Here is a 23,428-nt window from a genome sequence, read left to right on the forward strand (position 1 = left end):
GAGAGATGCTTAATCGCTGACTGTTATCTGAATGGGACGGTTTCTGTTCCACACCTGCTTAGCATTCCGAGAGACCTGCTGCTACGGAAGCCCACTGCACGAAACCCATTGCACACGACCCACATGTGACACAGAGATGTTTATGGGTTTCAGAGTAGCAGCCGTGTTAGTCTGTATTCGCAAAAAGAAAAGGAGTACTTGTGGAACCTTAGAGACTAACAAATTTATTTGAGCATAAGCTTTCGTGAGCTACAGCTCACTTCATCGGATGCATTTGGTGGAAAATACAGTGGGGAGATTTATATACACACACAGAGAACATGAAACAATGGGTTTATCATACACACTGTAAGGAGAGTGATCACTTAAGATGAGCCATCACCAGCAGCAGGGGGGGAAAGGAGGAAAACCTTTCATGGTGACAAGCAAGGTAGGCTATTTCCAGCAGTTAACAAGAACCTCTGAGGGACAGTGGGGGGTGGGGTTTATGAACCATGTCTTTCATGTCACTAAACCTCATGTGCTAATTTATATTAATGAACCCTGGAACACCCCATCTCTGAATCTGCTAGTACTGTATGATGGAAGCACCTATTTCTTCTGCGGAAAGCTCCAACAGTTCTTCAGAGACAATGCCTTGACTATCTGCAAAGCCACATCAGTTGTATTTCTTGGGAAGAAGCCTTTCTTTTTTCAAGACGGCTAACAGTGTGGCCCCCTTGCACCAGCTGAGAGGAACTGCAGCCTACAACCCATGCCATCCTAGCTGAATCAAGGCTATTGGTAAGTGCCCTGGATGGGAGTCTGTTTGCCTCAGCCTGGACCAATCCACACAAGTGGTCCATTTCCTGGACACTACAGTGCTAATAAGCGATGGTCACATAAACGCTACCTTATACCGGAAACCTACTGACTGCTATACTTACCTACATGCCTCTAGCTTCCATCCAGGACACATCACACGATCCATTGTCTACAGCCAAGTTTTAAGATACAACCGCATTTGCTCCAATCCCTCAGACAGAGACAAACACCTATAAGATCTCTATCAAGCATTCTTAAAACTATAATATCCACCTGCTGAAGTGAAAAAACAGATTGACAGAGCCAGAAGAATACCCAGAAGTCACCTACTACAGGACAGGCCCAACAAAGAAAATAACAAAATGCCACTAGCTGTCACCTTCAGCCCCCAACTAAAACCTCTCCAGCGCATCATCAAAGATCTACAACCTATCCTGAAAGACAATCCCTCACTCTCACAGATCTTGGGAGACAGACCAGTCCTCACTTACAGACAGCCCCCCAACCTGAAGCAAATACTCACCAGCAACCACACATCACACAACAAAAATACTAACCCAGGAACCTATCCCTTGCAACGAAGCCCGATGCCAACTCTATCCACATATCTATTCAAGCGACACCATCATAGGCCATCAGGGGCTCATTCACCTGTACATCTGCCAATGTGATATATGCCATTATGTTCCAGCAGTGCCCCCTGCCATGTACATTGGCCAAACTGGACAGTCTCTACGCAAAAGAATAAATGGACACAAATCTAGACATCAGGAATCATGACATTCAAAAACCAGTAGGACAACACTTCAACCTCTCTGGTCACTCAGTAACAGACTTAAAGATGGCAATTTTACAACAGAAAAACTTCAAAAACAGACGCCAACGAGAAACTGCTGAACTGGAATTAATTTGCAAACTAGATACCATTAACTTGGGCCTGAATAGAGACTTGGAGTGGCTGGGTCATTACACACATTGAATATATTTTCCCATGTTAAGTATCCTCATACCTTCTTGTCAACTGTCTGAACTGGGCCATCTTGATTATCGCTACAAAAGTTTTTTTTCTCCTGCTGATAATAGCTCATCTTAATTAATTAGTCTCTTGGAGTTGGTATGGCAACTTCCACCTTTTCATGTTCTCTGTATGTATATATCTTCTTACTATATATTCCATTCTATGCATCCGATGAAGTGAGCTGTAGCCCACAAAAGCTTATGCTCCAATAAATTTGTTAGTCTCTAAGGTGCCAAAAGTTCTCCTGCTCTTTTTGCAGATACAGACTAACACGGCTGCTACTCTGAAACCTGTTTGGGTATTGACTCTGAGTGGACCGAACCATGGGAGAGAGGAAGATGCCGCCAAGTCTCATCATTCGCTTTAGCTGAATAGAAACGTGATTACTTCATTCCACTTGTTGGGTTTTTTGGGTGTGGGAAGGGTAAGATTTTAAAATAAGATCCTTTTGTTTCCCAAGAATACAACAATAGAAAGGCCCCGTCAGTCACATAGTAACCCTGGGTTTGTGATGGAAAATTTGCCTCACTTCCCACCATTAGATGGCAGTGTGGTAAAGGCTGGGTGACAGACCCCTTTGCGGCACAGTGTGAGACATCCCCTATGTGACCAATTCCAGGCTGTTCCATAAGCTGTGTCATGCTGTTTTTATTGCTCTGGTGACAAATACACCCTTCCCCACCTGGGATTGCTGATTGAGTTCTGTGTTCGCTACCCCTCAGCCTGGCATCCTCAGGGGAACGGTGAGTAGGTAAAATAGAAGCCAAGTTTCATCATTTCCACCCCTAGCGGTCCTCTCTTATCAGTTTAACAGCCAGTCCCTCAGAAGAGCAGAGCTGTATTTCCTCCTGGACCTGTCTGTCAGAGCCATGTGATTCATCTGTCACTCTCTGAAGCTAGCTGCCTCTTTGTCACTTGGTCCATGCCCAGGTGGGTGTCTGTCTTTGCTTCTCCTGATTAAAACAGGTGATCACAGAAAATCTCCACGCTGATGTTGATTTCCATAGCCATGAGTTAAAAATGTGTTTTGCCTCTCATAGCCTTTCAAAGGGTAGGAGGCCTAAGCTCATACTGTCAAATGTTCTACGAGAATCATGCCAGACACTCAGGAAAACAATCTTCACTTCGCTAGTGAAAAGAAACACGTTCTCTCTCTGTCCCATTCCCACGTCACCAACCCCTACTGCCCCCACAGCTGGCACCCTCTTTGGCAATCTCAATACTGGGGGGCACAGACTCGCCATTCTAGATGGTCCCTCCCCATTAGGGCTGAATCATGTTGGCAGAGCAGGGAGGAGAAATGTGGACAGCTGCTGCTCACCCTGCGGCCTCGACTCCATCAATAGATATATAGACAGGCTCAGGCTCCAGAGCTTCACCAGCAATTGAGTCCCCTAAGAATGTTAAACATATGTTTACAGAAACGTTAAGAAAACATTTCTCAGTTCTCTGTCTCACCAATCCCCATTGTCCGTACAGACTGTTAGCCCTCTGGGGCTGGGACTGCCTATTTGGTTACTTATATTTAAGGCACCTACCACAGTGGGCCCAGCTCCTTCACTGGGGTTCTTCAGCCCTAGTGCAATAGAACTATACAGTGATGATCCATTTCACTGTTCCAGAAGGGACTGCTGCAGAAATTTGCAGAGTTGCTCCAAAATGGGACATGGGCTGCTGCACAATTGGGGATGTTGCTGCTCTAGATTCTGATCTAGAATTACAGATGGTATTTCTGGCCTATGGTGGTATCTAAAATTGTCCTGACAGGTAGACTGTTATTCTGTAATAACTGTTGGCTAAATTAAACTAACAGATCTTTTTCCTACTTGGAAAGTTCTTGAACTGAAGAATGGACATTGTGAACCATGAGTGGGGGGTATTGCCGTATGAGAACTTGGCAGTTTTGAGCAGGTCACGAAAGCTTTTTTATGGAAATTTCAGGTGAAAATGCGGGAGTCTTTGCCAATTCTGACCTCTAAAGAGAGTTTGAAAGATGGGTACTGAGGATACACTGTGTGTGCATGTGTAGACATTTTAGGGGGTCGAATCTCCAAATTTGTGTCTTATGGTGGGGGGGGGGCGAATCTTTTAGAATATCTGTAGCTGCTTAGATTTCCTTTGATGGCTTTGGGAAAAGGGCGTGGTGCATTTTTTCCACAGGTTTGGGGATGCAATTAAACACACAATAGAATTCCATGCCATTTTGAAACTCAGAACACATGGTTCTCATTCCAGGCCTCTTTTGTGATGTCTGCAAAGTTGTATAATTCATAAATCTCTAAGGTACAGACCTGGGACTTTTGTTGTTGTTGTTTTTTTTGGTTGGTTGTTTTTTTTACTATGGAAATATGCAATGTACGTGAGGACTTGTGTCCAGATTGCTGAGTCTTCAATGTAATTTGTAAGGGCTCTACAGTCAATGACATATACAAGTTGCTATTTTATGGCATGTCTTTATGGCTGTTTTGCTTTGATTTTTTTTTTAATTTATTTTATTTTGCAGCTTTCTTTGGGAGAGGACTCCCCCTGCCCCACAGAGGCGAGAGTGGAGCTATTTTTGTACCCTCTGTAATTTAAGAACTCCCTGGCTGTAGCTGGAGGGGAATGATGGAAGAGAGTAGTCTCAATGTATTAGATAGTTCACAGATCCAAAACTATCCATTACATGAGTGAAGGGGAAGGTCCAGTGCTGTGCATTGCAGTACTCTGCTTCAGTCATGGATACACACCGGCTGACAGACCAAATTCACTAATACACCCCACACACAAACACACACCCCCAGCATGCAGCTCTTCGGGATTTGTAAAAGGAGCTGTGGTAGGCTCCTTATCCTCTCTGCAGGTCAGCCACTAGAGGATATCTTCTCTCACTCATTCATACCCCCACAAAGCCAGTACATCGCAGGCTGTCAACACCTCTGAGACCGCAAGGAATCAGTGCTCCCTTGCCAGCTGACTGAGCATACCAGAAGGCATGCCATGGCATTTCCTGCCATCTCTAAAGGAGATGGCTGCATCCTATAACACAGCTGACTAGTGCAAAGACCTGTAGTGCACTCTACCCTGGTGGCAGTGCCATCCCTAGCACCTACACTAACCAACATGCTTGTAAATTCCCTGGGCACGCTCTGCCTGCGGCCTAGAAATTCTTTGAAGGATCAGTTCTAGGTTTCCTAATGGGGCTAGCAAAGGAAAGCAAAGGAAACAAATCAACAAACAGCTGGAGGAGGAAACAGCATTCAGTAATCAGCACTCCTGGGCCCCAGGAGTGGGCTTGTTGCAGATGGAGAGAAAGCTTCATTCAATGACTTGCACAATTGCATACACCATATAGGGCACTAAACGCATGGGTGTGTTCCTTTGGGTGGGAGGGAGGTGTAGTACGCTGGTGTACCTACATGTAGATTTGTGTCTGGATCCATCTATGTACATACATGCCTGCACGTGTACATACAGTTGTGTGTGTTCACCGTGTAAACATTGTGTGCCTCCGTGTGTTCCTGTTTGTGCATGTAGGTGGCCATGGGTATGTGTGCGTGGGCGTAGCAGGTGTGCCCACCAGGGCACGTCTGCCTCTCTGTGTGCTTGGATACACCTTGCAGCTCTCACTTGAAATGTGCTGGTGCCCCCTAGTTGCAACCCCCAGCAAATACCCCACAGCAGAGACACTAACAGGGATGACTCCCTCCCAGGCCAGCCAGTGAAGGAAGGGATACAAACATACTGAAAACAAATCAGTGGATCCCTTCTGCTCCTTCCCTCCCCTCCTCCTATGACCTCCTTTCCATTCTGCCCATCACCCCCACCCTGCCCTGTCCTAGGACCTACTCCACTCCCTCTTGCCCATCACCCCCAACCTCCCCTCCCCTCTGAAGCCCCTCCCTTCTGCCCATCACCCCCGACCTACCCTGCCTTAGGACCTGCTCCCTTCCCTTCTGCCCATAACCCCCACCCTGCCCCTCACTTCAGCCCATTGCCCCCACCCTGCCCTGCCCCTCCCCTGCCCTAGGACCCCCTCCCCACCCCTCTGGCCATCCCCCCACCCTGCCCTAGGACCCCCTCCCCTCTGCCCATCACCCCCACCCTGCCCTGCCTCTCCCCTGCCCTAGGACCCCCTCCCCTCTCATCGCCTCCACCCTGCCCTGCCCCTCCCCTGCCCTAGGACCCCGTCCCCTCCCCTCCAGCCATTGCCCCCCACCCTCCCCTTTGCCCCCCTCTCCCTTCTGCCCATCGCCCCCTGCCCTCCCCTCCCCTCTGCCCATCACCCCCACCCTGCCCTGCCTCTTCCCTGCCCTAGGACCCCTCCCCTCCCCTCTGCCCATCGCCCCCACGCTGCCCTGCCCCTCCCCTGCCCTAAGACCCCCTCCCCTCCCTTCCCCTCCCCTCCCCTCCCCTCCGGCCATCGCCCCCCGCCCTCCCCTCCCGTGCACACGCCGCCCCAGTGCTCGCAGAGCGCGGTGCAGGGGGAGTGCGCGGGGCTCGCTGGCAGGAGCAGAGGAAGGAAAAGGACGCGGGGCCCGATCCTTCCCTGCGCACCGGGCCAGCGTCTCCTGTGCGCGGCGAGCCGGCGGCTGCACAGCTCAGCGCGGGGCTCTGCGCCTGAACCCGCAGCCAGCGCGGAGCTGCCCGGGCCAGGGGAGCCTCCAGCCCCGGCCTTTTCCCGACGCCCCCCGGCACGGAGCGCTGGAAATGAAGAGAGTTTGCACTTTGTCCCTCTGGCTCTGGATCGGGATCGTCTCGGAGGCAGGTGAGGCGCCGGGGCAGCTCCGCGGCGCGAGCGGGGCCCCGCCGGGACCCGGGGGCTGCGGGGCCGGAGGTTGCCCTCGGCTCCGGGCTGGGCAGGGCAGAAGAGGGGGTGCCGGAGCCGGGACTCCCCCCCGCCCAGCGCGCCCAGGCGCGGGACCTTGTCCCTGGGGCTGCTGCCGGCTCGGGGAGCCCAGCTCCGTTCGCAAATGAGCCCTGTCCCCCGGCGTCTGCTACCCCCCATCATCCCCCCCCGGTGTCTGCTACCCCCCCGCTCCCCATCACCCTCCCCCCGGCGTCTGCTACCCCCCATCACTCCCCCGGCGTCTGCTACCCCCCCCCGCTCCCCATCACCCTCCCCCCGGCGTCTGCTACCCCCCATCACCCTCCCCCCGGCGTCTGCTACCCCCCCCCGCTCCCCATCACCCTCCCCCCGGCGTCTGCTACCCTCTCATCACTCCCCCGGCGTCTGCTACCCCCCCTGCTCCCCATCACCCCCCCGGGGGTTGCTACCCCCCCCACTCCCTCTCCGGGGTCTGCTACCCCCCCCGTTCCCCATCACCCTCCCCCCGGCGTCTGCTCCCCCCCGCTCCTTATCACCCCCCTCCCCGGTGTCCGCTACCCCCACTCTCTCCCCGGGGACTGCTACCCCCCCGGCTCCCCATCACCGCCCCCGGCATCTGCTACCCCCCCTGCTCCCCATCACCCTCCCCCGCGGCGTCTGCAACTCCCCTGCTCCTCATTACCCCCCCCCCGGCATCTGCTACCCCCCGCCGGCCACCTTTTGCTTTTAGCTGGTCCCCCTTTGATTGATAATACAAACCCAGTCAAAGACGGACTGAGTCTGTCCCTCGGCCTGCCCGCAGGGGGCGCTCCTATGTGAAGGCGCTGCACCCAGCCATGCGTCAGGGGCGTGGGGTATCTCCCCCCAGCCTGGAGCACTAGTAGCTGGAGAAACAAGCTTTCACTGGCCCCCAGGCTGATGGACTGGGTGGGACCAGCTAGGCCTTTCCCATGGCTGACCCTGGGGTCCTGCGCTGGCCCCCTCTGGTGGGATGCGGGTCTCTCACTTCACTGGTCTTTTAAAATGTTTTGCCCCATTCTACCCCCCTATGGGGAGCACTATGGGTCAGTGGCTAATCTGTACCTGTGTCCGTGACCAGCATGGGAACATGGCATGCTGTATCACGGGGGACAGCCCCTGTCCCATTTGCAAAGGAGTCTTCTGTCCACCTCGAGCTCTGGGGCTGGGGAATTGGGAGGGAGGAGCACTTTGATGGCTTATTTACTTTTCCTAACGTCATTCATTAATTAGTTAATGTCTGTCTGTGCTGCGCTCTGCAGAGGAAAAGTGCTCTGTAAGCGCATTATGAGACCCCTTCCGGTGCGGCCTCCCCAGGGGACCAGAGCTTGCCTCCCACAGACTCGGCACAAATTCGCTAGGCCCCCAGCACAGTGGGCTGTGAACCACTTTTCTCTCGCCAACAGCACTCTGGGGGGGCAACAAGGTGGTTTGGGCGGAGAGTTAGAATCATAGACTATCAGGGTTGGAAGGGACCTCAGGAGGTCATCTAGTCCAATCCCCTGCTCAAAACAGGACCGAATCCCCAACTAAATCATCCCAGCCAGGGCTTTGTCAAGCCTGACCTTAAAAACCTCAAAGGAAGGAGATTCCACCTCCTCGCTAGGTAACCCATTGCAGTGCTTCACCACCCTCCTAGTGAAAAAGTTTTTCCTAATATCCAACCTAAACCTCCCCCACTGCGGCTTGAGACCATTACTCCTCGTTCTGTCATCTGGTACAACTGAGAACAGTCTAGATCCATCCCCTTTGGAACCCCCCTTTCAGGTAGTTGAAAGCAGCTATCAAATCCCTCCTCATTCTTCTCTTCTGCAGACTAAATAATTCCAGTTCCCTCAGCCTCTCCTCATAAATCATATGCTCCAGCCTCCGGTCCCATGGCCAGAATATGAGGTCAGGTTGATACACAACCTACACAGAGACCCAGGGCTGCACAGCCCCCTCAAGAAGCAGAGCCCCTCACAGTCCCTTGGGTTGCTTTTCCCCAAGGATGCTCCTGGGCAGTGTGACTGGTCCTATGGGTGCATCTAGGAACGAAGCCCACTGAACTCACATAGCCAGAATGGAGTAGGTGCTGGAGTGATGGTGATGGGCTCGGTGGGTGCATCCAGCAGCGAAATGCTCTGGGCCAGCGTAGCCATATCAGAGCGCTGGGAGAAGCCCACTCGATTGTTGGGTGTATCTAGAAACAAAATATGCCAGGCCTCTGCTGCCAGGATGGAGTGATGCTGAGCCAGCTCTTCAGGGACTGAGCAGGTATCAGGAGGCCAAACAGAGTAGGCTCTGGGCCGGTGGTGTCAGGATGGAGTGAGCACTGGGGTAGGGCAGCTGGGATGGAGCAGGCTCTGGACTGGCACTGACACAATGGAGCAGGTGCTGGGCCAGTGCTTTTACTGCACAAATTGCAACAGCTCAAATGTGCAGTGTAACATCAGAGCGAGACCACAAGGCACATAACAGTGCAGGAAACTTCAAAGGAGAGAGGATCAATTTCTGGATCATAATTAACCTTTTTTGTAACCTCAGCTTCATGACTCCTCATTGCCGCGTTAGCACTAAGGACAGGCTTGGGGTCTGACTTGCGCTCTGAAATGAGGGGCAGGAAAGAAGTAGAGAAGGGAATGTGCCACACCAATGCAGGGAGCACCCTGCGCTGGGATGTGCTGCCAGGAAAGGTTGTACTGGACCTAATGTTGCTGGGCTAGAGCACATGGGGTTGAACACATTGGCCTGTTGCTGCTGGAATGGAGCTTTCCAGCTGCAATGTGTCAGCACACGTTTGTGGCACTGCTGGAGCTCCAGCCAAGCTCTTCTGGTGGCATTTTGTAAAGCTTCTTACAGCTGTTTCCTAAATTCTTTCCTCTTGTCCTAGTGCTGAAGGCTTTGGTAAGATGAGTGTCTGGCCCAATGAAGACTGATGTGATGTGTGGGTTTAATTAACTGTTTGTACAGCATTTTGGACCTAACTGGTGCTATATAAGGGCAAAATATTATTGCTAAGAAGCAGGGAAACCTGCATATGAAACATGGGACTCTACCAAGGAACATATGGCTTATTTTTCAGTTCTACCTATGACCAAGGATATACTGGAGTGGAGCACAACAATGTGAAGTGTCCACAAACTCCTCACCACATTAACCCCTATTAGACAAATATAATTATCTTCCTAATTGTGGGCAAGTGCAGAGGCTTATCCTCCGAGAAACTGGAGTGTACAGCTCACTTTGGATGTATGCAAGAGCTATTCTGTTCTATCCTGGTTGATATCCCACACTCACGACCAATTATCTGATTGACTGATATGATTTGGTAAATGCAGTAGGTATCTGGGGTGGGGGTATATGAGTATCAGAGTTCATGGATTAGGATTTCTAGACCCTCCTTTCTCACTGCAACATTCTCTTGGATCAGAAGCCAGGTTGGGTGTTTTAAGGTAGTAAATCCAACACTGACAGATCTAAACTGCCACAAAAGAGAGCATCAGGGTCAGTGCAGCGTATTTCCCTTTGGCAATGGATATTGCATGGCTGGAATTGCATAGGACTGTCACCCCACCGTTCTGAGTGGGTCTGGCCAGTGTAATAAGCTCCGTGGGAGTGGAATGTCTGAAAGCTTGACCATCCTATTGACTGCTGCGGGGAAGGTCTACCTGACTAGCCACTTGAGTCGTAGGAGGGGAGTACCTGGACAGGACAGTCTGGCCAGCTCATTGAATTTTAGGGATTATCTTCTTAACATTAGGATGTAAGCATCCCACCATCCCACTGATGGCCAGGATACATGTGCAGGAACAGAGTTATTCACTTTGACCAAAGTCCCTGACCCAGATTCCAAGAGCATTCAGTCATCCCTCTGTTTGCATTCAATGGCAATACATCTCCAGCCTTGGCATGAGTGTGGTGGAGAGCTGGTTGTACCACTAGCATCTTGTGCGTGTAGCAGCTACATCCAGACTTATTTATTGTTAGTAATAATACCAGCCATTTCTATAACGTCCTTCATGCAAAGATTCAAGAACGTGCAACCTAAGGTGCAATGTTTAGACATGGATTTATTAACTCTACTTTAATTAACTGTGTGGTGAGTGCCAGCAGTGTGCTCAAGATGAAGGAAGGCGTTCCAAGCATAAGGGAGGCAGGGAGGAAGGCTACAAAGGGAACACTGAGGAGACCAGGCTAGATGGAGCAGGAAAGTATGAGAGCAGTAGTAGAGGACACGGGGTAGAGCTGTGCCTTGAGCCTTGAAAATTATACAGAGATCACATCACCTCTCATGGCAGTGCACCCCCTGTGGAGGGGAAGCGGGCAGCCTTTATACAGTGCACTCCAACACTACATAGTTCATTTCAAAAGGGAAGAGCAAGTCTGATGAGCAAATAGCATTGCCTAGTTGGGATGTGACCAGAATACCAGAGCAAACACCCCCCACTCCTGCAAAAACCACCACGAGATTTTTAACGCTTGTGGACCTTGATTTGTGCATCTCCTCTGAAGGCCACACCACCTGCAGCAGGGTGCCCCCTACCAGTGTGGGACAATACGAGCTCATAGGGAAGAGCTACCTAGGGGGTTGCCAGAACTGCTTAGGTTTTTCTTAGCGGTCTCCCATCCGCGTGCTGACCAAGCTCGGCTCTGCTTAGGGCATGAGATCACAGCGTAGGAGGTTAGAATATCTCACTGTTAGCTTTACATTTTCCACTTCTGCCCTACTTGGCATGGGAAGACACCGGTGTCCCTGGTTAACAGAAGTAACAGGGGAGAAAGCTTGTGGTTTTACAGCTCCCTGCAGGAATTTCTTGCAGAAGAAAAGGGAGAATTGCCTTCCATGGGAACCACAACAAGACGTGACCTCCTCATGAAGCTGACTGTTACACTGCAGCTAAGAGTCCAGTGCAGAAGGAACTTTACAGAGAGGATGGTGCGGGCTGCGGTCGGGCATCAAGAAGGGGAAGCTTCCAAATGGGTGTTTTACGACAGTGGTTCTCAACAGGGGTCTGGGGCCCCCTGGGGGTCCGTGAGCAGGTTTCAGGGGATGCGCCAAGCAAGGCCAGCATTAGACTTGCTGGGGCCCAGGACAGAAAGACAAAGTCCCACCTCATGGGGCTGAAGCTTGGGGCCCCGAGCCCCAGGGCTGCAGCTGAAGCCCAAGGAACTTAGCTTCATGGGGCCCTGGGCAGATGTCCTGCTTGCTACCCCTTAACGCTGGTTCTGGCTTTTATATGCAGAAAAACAGTTGTGGCAGAAGTGGGCCGTGGCGTTTTTATAGCATGTTGGGGGGTCCTCAGAAAGAAAAAGGTTGAGAACCCTGGTTTTACCTGCCATCCCTCTTTCAGTTATTTAAGAGTTTGGGGTCTTTTCTATGACTGGAGACAGCACCCATTGTGGGAGACTCTACAGTCTCAGCCTCATGACAGGAACCCTACGGTATGTCCCCACTACTGGAGGAATCCTACATTAAATCCCCATGATAGGGAAACCCAATAAGAACCCATGGCTGAGGGAATCCTATGGTAACAGCCCAGTGATGAGGGGGGAACCTTACAGAGTGAGCCAGCTGATGGGGTACTCCTACAGCATGAGAAACCTGACAGTAACAACCCAACCATAAGGGAGTAGCACAGTTTGAGTTCACTTACTGGGGTGATCCTACATGGAGTATCCCCTATGATCAACAATGGGAGTCTGTGGGCAGTGAGAACCTGACAGCCTGAGCCAGTAGATGTGAGGTTGCACTTACACCTCGATGCTACTGAAGAAGAGATTTCCACACCTCATTTCATTTTGTCTCCGACTTTTTTGGGTGAGATTTTTCCAAAGCTGCCTAGGAGACCTAGCTGCCCAATGCCCAGCTCCTAGGCCTCTTTCGAAAATCTCCGCCTATGTCACCAGAGGGGTGGGAGGATCCAGTCCGAAGGCTTGTGGTGGTGGGAGCAGCACACAGGCCACGCAGAAGGTACTGACTGTAGCAGTTCCTTCAGACAAACACCCAGGGACGGTAGCATTTGTCATAGTGTTCAGCGGAAGACAACTGTACACGTGGTGTTTGCAAGCTTCACGGCACTGTCTGCTCTTTGGGACGAGAGCCTAAGTTTTCCCTGGGCTCTTATCTGGAATCATAATATCTCCTTTATGAGCAAAGAAATACAGCCGCAGCTGCACTGGCATCTAGCGACTGGTTAAATTAATCCCAAGGTTTTATTGCCTCTGGCTATCCCAGACCTTTGTTGCTTATTTCAAGTTGTTAATGTGAAGGGTTAGATTAGTCCCAGGGGTGTGTTTCCTCTGTGGTCAGAATTGTTATGATGTTTTCAGCGTAAAGTGTTGTTGCTCATTTGCAGCGTCTCATTGTTAAAGCAACATAGCAAGCCTTCCTGGAAATGGGAATTGCGAGAGATCAAGGGGGCGGGGAGGCAGGAACTCCTGAGTTCAGAGCCTGGCTCTGCCACGCATTTGCTCTGTGGCCTTGGGCAAGTCACTTAATACTCAGGGCTAAATTCAGAGGCGATGCATATGGTGATATAGAAGTAGGTGAAATCCTGGCCCTGCTGATGTCCAGGGCAAAACTCCCATTGACTTCAGTGGGCCCATGATTTAATCCAGGGAGTCAAAACTGAAGAAGTCTGCATGCTGAAGAACCTAAAGTAAATTATAGCAGCTGACTATCCTTTCATGTACACCTTCTTACTCCCAGCTTAGTCACTTTTCTTGCAGCACTCCTCTCCCCTGATCCCTGGGGGTGACTTACCCCAGCTCAGCCTCCTGTGTACATGGCCTGCTATACCTAGGCCAGTTCAGAAGCGATGTGTGAGATGGGATGCAAGTCACATATGGATAAATGGACAGGACTCGAAGGGAGCATAGAATAAATCCAAGTTGGTGTAACATACAGAAAAGGCATGGATCAGACCCGGCGCAGACACTTAAAATCACCTCTGATTCTGGCTCTCGCTCTGTTCTTCCTTCTGTGTTATGGTAACAATAATACCATTCATCTTCATTCTCATCTGCCTCTGCATTGTGAACTAATTGCCGATTTTGTGATGAAAATGTGCTGTCTGATTGGTCAAAAGCCGTAACCACCCGTGGTGATGTTCATGACACGGGCTAGACAGAAACCATGTCATAGACACATCTGAACCTCCTGGGCTTTATGCTGGAGCATTGGCAGAGCAGTAACTGCAGGGGGTGAATTTTGTCTTCCTATCGCAGCAACTCTCACGCTGGTCAGAACTCAGATCAGCTTCTGGAAAGACATAGTCTGGTCCCGGTAGCTTCAAAATGGAGTAGACTCAACTAGTATCGTGGGATTCGTGTGCAATCTTAATGCAAACAAGAAGCGGCAAAGCTGCCTCTAAAAAGCTAAAGACATGCACAGGTGTAGAAGACACCATTCTGATTTCTAGCTGCGCCAATCCGCAGCTTGTAGGTGCTGAAGGGTTAAATTTTTGCACGGTGCGACTCCAGGTCACTGAGTGAAGGCCAGCTGGTGTGCTGGAATCAAGCTGCCTTGGTTTCCAGCTCCCATGGCAGTGCTAAACCAAGTGACGTGGTGCCTTGCACACAAACACGCCATCCCTCCCGGGGTTAAGCCAAGGAACCTGACAGCAGGTTTGGGTTGCCCATTGCGCTTGGATTGGCCAGTGTGGCTAACCTCCCAAGGGTTAAGTGAAGATGAGCAGCCCTGATGCCAGGCTTGGTGTCCAGGTTCTCGCTGGTGGAGGTCAGCAGTGGTTCATGGGAAAGGAAAAATTGGCAGCTGGGCCGGATGTCCTGCATTTCCCCTCTTCCTGCAGCCGCCTGAGCGATGTTCCTTATTTAGCTTTCCTGACGGACAGGAGGGATCTGATGGCGGAAACTGTCACTGCCTGATAACAGCCCAGGGACCCCTTTATGGTGGGCAGCCTGCAGGGAACAGGCAGCTTTCATTCTATCCAGGGCAACGTGGGCTGCCTCCTTGCTCCATTTTTCATTGGCTATTTTATAAACGCCGCCTCTGGGTATGACGGGGGGGAGGACATTTTCAGCCCCTCCCTTTGCACTCGTGCTTGTTTGTGCCTAAACCACACCAGATTCTATTTACAAGGCAATCAAGGGCGAGAAGTGATGACGTCTTTCTGTGGAGCACTGCTGCAGGCATCCAAGCTGGCTGATGGATATGAGACTGCACAGGCGGGCGGGCGGGAGATCCTGGAGTAAAGCCTCCTGGCTGGGATCCAGGGTTGGGCAGACCTTTCCAATTACTAATGGTGATGATGTGACAGCAAGGCCAGTGATAACAATGGTGTGGCATGGTAACTCGGGGCGTGTCAGCTGGGTGGAGTGAGAGGGGTGGAAGGGCAGGTCTGTGCACCAGGGAGCTATGAAACATCACACACACCTGCATGTGTACTATCTATGCTTCCCTCGTGCGGTGCACATATGAGCCCCCCACACCTAGACACAGATGTGCCTTATATACACAAAGATCAGTCAAGCAGAGAACCATATCAAGGGGAACATCCACCATGTGCCTCATCTCTTCTCCATCCTCTCCTGGTGAAAGATGCATCTCACTGGCTCAGAAACTAGCGAAATATTCGTATTATATCCCTCTACAATGTATGTGTTCATGCAAATCATCCCATAAACATCAAAGTGCCTCAAAGTAGGGTGAAAACATTGTACTCATTGCTTTTTATCCTGCATTTGGGGATACCATTAAGATCCTCTGGTACCAACGAGATATTTATCCTTTTTTCATCGTAATTGATGTATTACAAAGAGAAACAATGGGAAGAGGGGTTTTTTTGACGGGCAAACACCAAGCAAGATAAATGGCCTAATAACATTGACAGGATTAATGCTCTCAGTTCCACTACATTTAAGTCAGTGGAAGACTCTGGATTCACATTGGTATAACTGCAGTCAGAATCTGGACCAGCAGGTGATGCAACAGGAAGCTGTGAAGTTATTTTCCTACTGGTTTTGGATGTTCTCCTCAGCCACTGATTGCCCAGGAGCCTTCCCATAGTCCCCGTGGCTTTACCTTCTTGTAGGTTGGTCACACACATTTGTGGAGCTGGGCAAGGCTTGGGCACAGCCACTTCACTGGGTGGCCTGTTCTGCATTGCACAGTGGGATGGCACGACAATTTCCCCAGAGTGGTGTAATTTAGACAACTTTGATTTCATATGCTGTGCAGTGGAGTTTGAAGCCAAGGGACCAGCATCCTAAGTGCAATAGTTGCAAACAATATATTCTGTGTGAGCTGGGCAAATATTACAAGGAGACGAGGTGGGTGAGGGAATATCTTTTATTGGAGCAACTTCTGTATGTGAGAGAGACAAGCTTTAGAGCTACACGGAGCTCTTCCTCCAGTCTGGGAATGGTTCTAGGGGTGTCACAGCTAAATACAAGAGCAAACAGATAGATAGTTTAGCATAAGTAATGCTAAGATCGAATGATCTGTTCAATCTTATATTTAGCTGTGACACTCTCTCAGTACCTTTCCCAGACCTGAGGAAGAGCTCTGTGTGACTCGAAAGCTTGTCTCTCTCACCAACAGAAGTTGATCCAATAGAAGATATTACCTCACCCACCTCGTCTCTTGAATATCCTGGGATTGACACTGCTACAACAGTGCATAAATCTATCTAGGGCAGACTTCCGCTTATGCTTAACTTCATGCACATTGGCTTCAGTGGGGTTACTCCCATGTTATGTCTACACTACAATCAGGAGGTGCGACTGCAGTATGTGTAGACATACCTGAGCTAACTTTGATCTAGCTTTGATGCTGTAGTCACACCTCCCAGTTGCAGTGTAGAAATATCACCAGTGCATCTAGTTAAGCATGTACAAAAGTCTCTGAAGGATCAGGGCCTAGGCTACCACCATACTGCACTCAATGCCATGACCTTGGATTACCTAACCATTTTCTGTGCACATTTTCTTGGATTTTTAAATGAATTCACTTCAGCTAGGTTCAGATGCTTTTTGTATTTACTTTCCATGAACATTTGTGCATTCAGGTGTCACTGACGCGCAGGTTCATGTAAAGTGAATTTCAAAGTCACGTGCATACTCATCCAATGGGAACTAGAAACAATACCATGTGACTTCCCTTGCCAATTCCACCTAAACATATCTGAAATGTCGGTGCTCGAGAATCGAATACTCACGGAGAACTGTGATCATTCCTTAGAACAATGTTTTGAAACCATCAGATACATTCAAATAATAACACCCAGGAAACCACACATTTTGCAAATATTCGGAGAGCAGACAAATAAGCACAAAGCATTGAGTAAATTTCTGGTTTAAAATTATTCACGCACTGCTTATACTGTCACCTCCTCTAGAGAGGCTGGCCTCTGCTGCTCATTATAACTATGCATAGTTGTGTTTCCACCGGGATGGTTTAATTCCTACCTATATACATTTACACACCTCATGTGAACAATCCACATGACCCAACCTTCCACATTCCAGCAGGGTAGTAGTGCCCATCTGGTGTGTTGCTGTTACACTGGTCCACGCCCTTTTCCTTGCTGATGGTCAAAAGCTTGTCTCACTTCCACTATGGCAGCTAGCAGCTGCAGGAAGGGTTGGGCATCTCATCCAGCAGATGGTACAACGACAGAGAGCAACATAACCAAAATAACTGATGGCCCAGGTCTCCAGAGACATGGACAGAAGAGAATAGGGCTTAACAGTGTCATGCAGAGTGAGCACTACATGAAGGAAGGAGGTCTTTATTATTTGACCAAATCCTGAAGTCCTTCATCTTTACTCAGTCTACACCTTTAATGATTTCAGTGAGAGTGTTGCCTAAGTAAAGCTGGAGTAAGGACTTCAGGACTTACCCTTTGTTATTAGAATTATTTATTGAGAGCATAAAGCAACCGCAAGCATATGATGTCTTTCACAAGAAGCTCATGTCCTATGTTAGCCAGAGAATGCAGTTCAGATACGTACACCAGATGCTAGGCCTCCAAACAATGTCACTATCACTTTTTTTTAAAGGTATATGTGTTTATTTCACGGGTGGATTAACACTGATAATAGTGATATAATCAATCAATGACTTCGCTACTGGATGTCCTTCTGGAAAGCTCTTCTCCTGTGGACCCTGCAGGGCCTATGAGAGATGCACGGAGTCATGCTGTGAATCAGATGGCTTGTGAGAGGCATATCAAGAGATTCATAAGTCCTAAAAGGCCCCTGAAGGTCTGTAAAGTGTTCATTGGCCATAGAAAGTTTGTACAAGGCACATAGGCTCTACATGGGATAAATGAGGTCTGTCAAAGGCCTTATAGCCCCCAGACAGCCTGTAGAAGGTATGTAGCTGTAGCTTGGGCACCAGAGTCTGTAAAAGGTTCCCAGCATATGAAATGTACATGGACACAATATGATCACCCAATGTAGAAGGCGTGCATACTACACTTTGAAGCCCCCAAAAGGAGGGTGTTCTTCTAGTGTAAGTAAGGGATTGGAAGTCGGGACTCCTGGGTTCTGTTCCTGGCTCTACTACTAAGTCTGTGACCTTTGTTACTTAGTCTTTCTGTGACTTGGTTTCCCCATCTGTAACATATTGACTTCAGGATGTATTGACCTGAAAAGTAAATATTGATCAAAGTGAAGCTTAAGTTGATAGTTTCCTTGAAGGACAATAAATCTTGATATTCACTAAAACAAGAAGTCAATATATGAATTGTAATTGACATTCATTGTTGTTCAAAACAGTTAGTCTGTAATTCCACGTAACTGAATAAACTGACAATTAGGGTTTTTTCCCCATTTAAAAATAAGATTATATAGGGGAAAGGAAGTCAGAAGCACAGAAAAATCTATTATTCACTTACTGGAAGGTGAGTTATATTCAACAGAGTCAATCAGGGTGCATCGTTTACATATGTGATCTGATTGGTCAACATTCCTTCACACCTTAGTATTCATTTCTCAGATTTTCCACTGTATGCATCCGATGAAGTGAGCTGTAGCTCACAAAAGCTTATGCTTAGATAAATTTGTTAGTCTCTAAGGTGCCACAAGTCGTCCTTTTCATTTCTCAGGAGGTAAATAACAGAAATTTAACGATTCACCTTGAGAAAGTTCTCAGCCAATCATGAGGCAGGATGTTTCTCTTATGTGTACAGTAATACCTACCTACCAGGAGTGCTAGGAGCTGCAGCTCATTAGTGTTTGTGAAAAGCTCCGAGATCCTTGGATGGAACATGGTTATAGAAATGCAGTGGCATCAGATTCATATAAAAGATGTATGGGAAGAAGAGGCCCTGCCTACCCACAAACTTGCCCCAGCAAAAGTGGATGTGTGGATAGATGTCTGATTTAGTTGTCAGTTAAGTACCATGCACATACATGTTGCTGTATAATTAATAAGGAACCCAGAAAGTAGGCATGTAGAAGTCTCTTGTGGCCTTGGGAGTCGGTCAGAGGTCTCTTGGTGTGTAGAACACACGGGAAGGACCATGGGCATTATTCTAAACAGGCTGTAGAAGTTGATTTTTGTATCTGCTTTTGTTAGAGCCAGTTTTCCGGCAGGAGTGAAAGCTGAAGAGAATGAGCAGGTTCAGTTGCGGAGTTCAGAGCCTAAGATTTCTTTGCACAGGTAGCTCCTTGACTGTGCTGGGGAGGGGGCATGTGACCCATTTCGTTCATGGAAAATGATCAGTCCGTTACCAGTTCAGAAAACAGTCTGTCGAGCCAGTCCTTCGTTTACACACGAGCGCACACCCATACAGCCTGAATAGGGATTTTATCACCCAGTCCTATGGACTGACAGGATCCACTCCAGGATCCACTGACCTCACAATTAGTCATGTTGGTCCCTCCATATTCAAGCACAAGCAAGAGCAGGTTTGAACAAAGCAGGAACAGTTCCTCATAGTATCATCCAAATCTCCATTGAGGGAAAGACAACTCTGTTAACTCCATTCTCCCCTCCTCCCCCCAAAACATTTTAGAATTAGGCCCATTGTGAGACTTGGCTTTCAGTGAACATTGCAAAGTGATACTGACTTGCAAATGGCTTGCTCCTGGCTTTGCACTTCAATGGCACCAGGTCTGTGCTCACAGAATTGGGCCTTTTACAATATTCACAGCCCCTCCCCACCCCCAGCAGCTTAAACAAATAAAGTATAATGCTGATGGAAGGCATTTAATCCTCAGCTCTCCGGCCTCTGTAGCAATAACAAGAGCTGGGTGGCATTTCAAAGAATTTATCAGTGGGAGAGGACTGGGAAAGGGGGAGCATCAGAAACTATTTTTTATATGCGGGGGAAAGTACAAGCCTGCCTGAAGTGTAGATAAGAGCCACTGGCTGGGCCCGAGCTGCTGCTTCGTGATTATTGCTGGGAATGGAAGGCAGAAGATTCCAGGCAGCCCTCACCTCTCAGTCACCCTCCCCAAAAGAAAACACTTTTTGACACAATAGTAGATAAAACACAATAATAAACATGGCCCTGTGTGAACTCTCAAGACCGGCGCAAGTGTAAAAAGATACGTCTGCAATCAGACCTACCAGATGGGAGCTGGAGCAGGCAATGTTCTTCTAGAACCAAGTCATTGAAAAGGGAGAGTCACAGTTCCTGCTTTCAGCCTCTCAATACCTCATTAGGGAAATCACTCACCTGGCCACCGCTCACCATACCAACTTGCTTGTCCTCCCTTCAGAGTCCAAGCCACTTCTTCACTCGTGCCAGTACTGGGTCCCTGATGCTTACTGAGCCTTTCCATTGTATTGCAACCAAGGCTTTGCCAAGATCCTAGTGAAGGAGGGTTGCAGCATCTCCTGTTCTCAACCACCATCCTGATACCTTGAAAAAAATATTTTGAGGTGACTCTAGTGGAGGTGAGAGGTGATGGGTTGACAGCCCTGGGGTCAGAAATCCTCTTTTTATGCACAGACGAGGTACAGCACAGACTCCAATAGCACAAGCTTACTCCAGCCCTAAAATGCATCTCAATCGTGACCTGTAGGGAAGATCTCTATCATCTCCCCTACAGAGGGTCCTTCTCTGTCCACATGCATTCAGCCCTTGCCCCAGCTGCTGAGACCGCAAGGATGCTCTTTGGGATGGCGATGAGATAGATGCAAATTAAGACAGACAAATAAAACAGAGCTCAATGTTGCATTCTAATACAAGGTCATTATAGGCAATCATGCCTCTCTGTGACCCCAAAAGAAAAGGAATACTTGTGGCACCTTAGAGACTAGCAAATTTATTTAAGCTGTAGCTCACGAAAGCTTATGCTCAAATAAATTTGTTAGTCTCTAAGGTGCCACAAGTACTCCTTTTTTTTTTTGTGGATACAGACTAACACGGCTGCTACTCTGAAATCTGTGACCCCAGACAACCTTCGCTCTGCTCTGATGGCTACCCACATCCCCCCAGACTCTGCACTCTCTTCTCTCCCCTATATTTAAGAATTCCTTCTGAACTGGTTCCCTTTGTTCTGCACCCCCTTCCACATCTTTCATGCTTGTGATGCTTTGAGATGCACTCTGTGGTAGATAGATCCACCAGGTGTGAAATTTGCCACTCGCAATGCCCCACAGAAAGGCAGCTGGACTATCTGCAAACTGACCTTCTAACGCTGAGTGGGTGGAGCAGGGAATTCTGCAGGAGAGGAAGGGCTTGCAAGCATACGGGGTGCACAAAAGCAGGTGGAGAATTGTTTGTCCAAATCGGGTACTCTGCTGAAAAATGTAAGACATCCAGAAATTCTATTTGGATTTGGAGTCTAGGGGTGAAATCCTGGCCCCCTTGACATCAGAGGTTTTGCCATTAACTTCAGTGGGGCCAGGATTTCACCTTAGATTTTTTTCTCCACTCTCAGTTGTCAAGGCAATTTGCATCTGTTCTTAGAGGAATAGTTTGTGATGTGGATATTTGTCCACTAGGAACTGGTTGAATTGCAACCAGACTTGTGATTTCAGTGAGGCCACCACTCAGCCATCAGATGGTAATGACTTTCGGATTAGAAACAGGGAGATAGAGGTGTAACGAGCCGTACCCCTTTATCTCTCTGCTGAGCCAGGAGGTCCCCCAGCCTTAATCACTTCTTTGCAAAAGAAAGCTCTTAGATTTATGGGGCATAATCTTCCCTGTGGGCATCCATGGTGCTGACTCGGCACTCCTCTGCACCAGCGGGGTCCTGCATGTGCACCCACAGCGGCCTTGCTCTTAACAAATACGTTTTATAACAATCCGCATTGGCCAGGGCTGCTGGAGCCCGGCCTCGGGCCTGCAGCCCACCTGCGTGCACAGGCCAGTAACCGGATAGCCCTGCAGACGATCCTCCCACCTGCCCCAGGCTGCTGTGGCTCTTGATGAGCAGGCATGAGGCAGGTGGTTCCTCTGCCTCGTCTCTCGCTGCTCCCCGACCAGGGCTGATGGGGGGAGGGGGGTGGGCAGGGAGAAAGCACTGCCCCCTGCTGGGACTTCCTAGCCAGCACCACGCCTGTGCCCTCCACTCACTGCCCCCAGTACTCCCCACCAGCACCCCAATACTCCCCACTCACTGCCCTCAGTGCCCCCTACCCAAGTGCCCCCCATCTCCCTTATCCACTGCCCAGACACCCCCTCACCCACCTGCTTCTCAGGTACCCATCCACTGCCCTAGCACGCAGCCAGCTGCCCCAGGAACCCACCCACCACTCCAGCCTCCCCTCCAGCTGCACTAGCACCTAGCCAGTGGCTCCAGACACTCACTCACCCACTGCCGCAGCAGCTATCCCAGCCCCCCCTCTACCAACCCACCACCCCAGTCTCTCCGTTCATGCCCCCCATTGCCCCAGACACCAGCCCTCCATCCACCCACTGTCCTAGCACCAATCAGGCATCTCCAGACACCCCACCACCCACTCATCTAATTGCCCCAGCCACCCCTCCATCCATCCTACAGCCCCAGCACTCACCCCAGGAACCCATTCACCTCCTCACCCAGCTGCCTCAGGGACCCACCTTACTGCCCTTAGCACCCACCCCAGGAACCTCTTTACCTACTCACCCACGAATTCTAGACAACCCTCTACTCAACCAGCTGCCTCAGACACCCCACTTGCAAGTGCCATCCTCCCACCCAACTGCCCCGGCACCATTTTATCCATCTGGCTGTCCTAGCACCAACCCCAGGCATCCTGCCAACCACCCACCCAGCTTCCCTAAGCACCCTCTACTTGGAGATTGGGGTCCTGGTTGTGCGTATGGCGGGCTGTTCCCTCCACTTCCCGCTCCCACCTGTTCCCAGTGTTCGGCAGGGATTCGTGCCTTCTCTGCTCAGGGAGGGAAAGGGGAAATGAGTGAAATGTCACATATGGAGTGGCACAAAGCTTGGCAGTTCCGATTGGCTGTTTTAGACTTTTGATGATTCAGGGAAGTTTAATAGTGTTTCTGGGAAATCGTTTTGAGCAGGCAGTGTGTGCAGTTGTATACTTGTGTCTATTTATTGATTTGTCCTCAAAGACTGTGACATGGGTAAACCGAGCTTTGTCATATCCCCATGTATTTTTGCCTAGACGGTTATACTGCAATTATCCAAGGTTACATAGGTAACCAGCTTATTCTTATTGTGGTTTCCAAAGCATCTTAGCATGCTGTTTCTTTGGGCAATCTCTCAGCTATTAATTATGTTCCTTAAATGGAAGTCATTAGCATATGTAAACACTTCCTTTCTGTTGTTTGGTTGTGTGCTTCCTAGATCAAATTCCTTTGTAAGGGAACTAACCTTAAATATGAAAACAGCAATCAGCCAGTGTGAATAAATAAAGTAATTTG

General features: G+C 49.5%; 1 protein-coding gene across 4 annotated transcripts in view; it reads left to right on the top strand.

Moving 5' to 3' along the window:
• The first annotated feature begins 6,228 nt into the window (after positions 1 to 6,228).
• Positions 6,229 to 23,428, top strand: part of FLT4 (fms related receptor tyrosine kinase 4) — a 100,797-nt gene continuing 83,597 nt past the window's right edge. For 2 of the 4 annotated variants that reach the window (XM_043490644.1, XM_043490645.1), the window contains exon 1: positions 6,229 to 6,569. In XM_043490644.1, coding sequence (XP_043346579.1) covers positions 6,512 to 6,569 — 58 coding nt within the window. In that variant the 5' untranslated portion in view covers positions 6,229 to 6,511. The remainder of the gene's footprint in view (positions 6,570 to 23,428) is intronic. The other 2 variants (XM_038414285.2, XM_038414286.2) reach the window with 1 other exon arrangement.

Source organism: Dermochelys coriacea, chromosome 8 (genome assembly GCF_009764565.3).
Source record: "Dermochelys coriacea isolate rDerCor1 chromosome 8, rDerCor1.pri.v4, whole genome shotgun sequence".
Taxonomy (NCBI): domain Eukaryota; kingdom Metazoa; phylum Chordata; order Testudines; family Dermochelyidae; genus Dermochelys; species Dermochelys coriacea.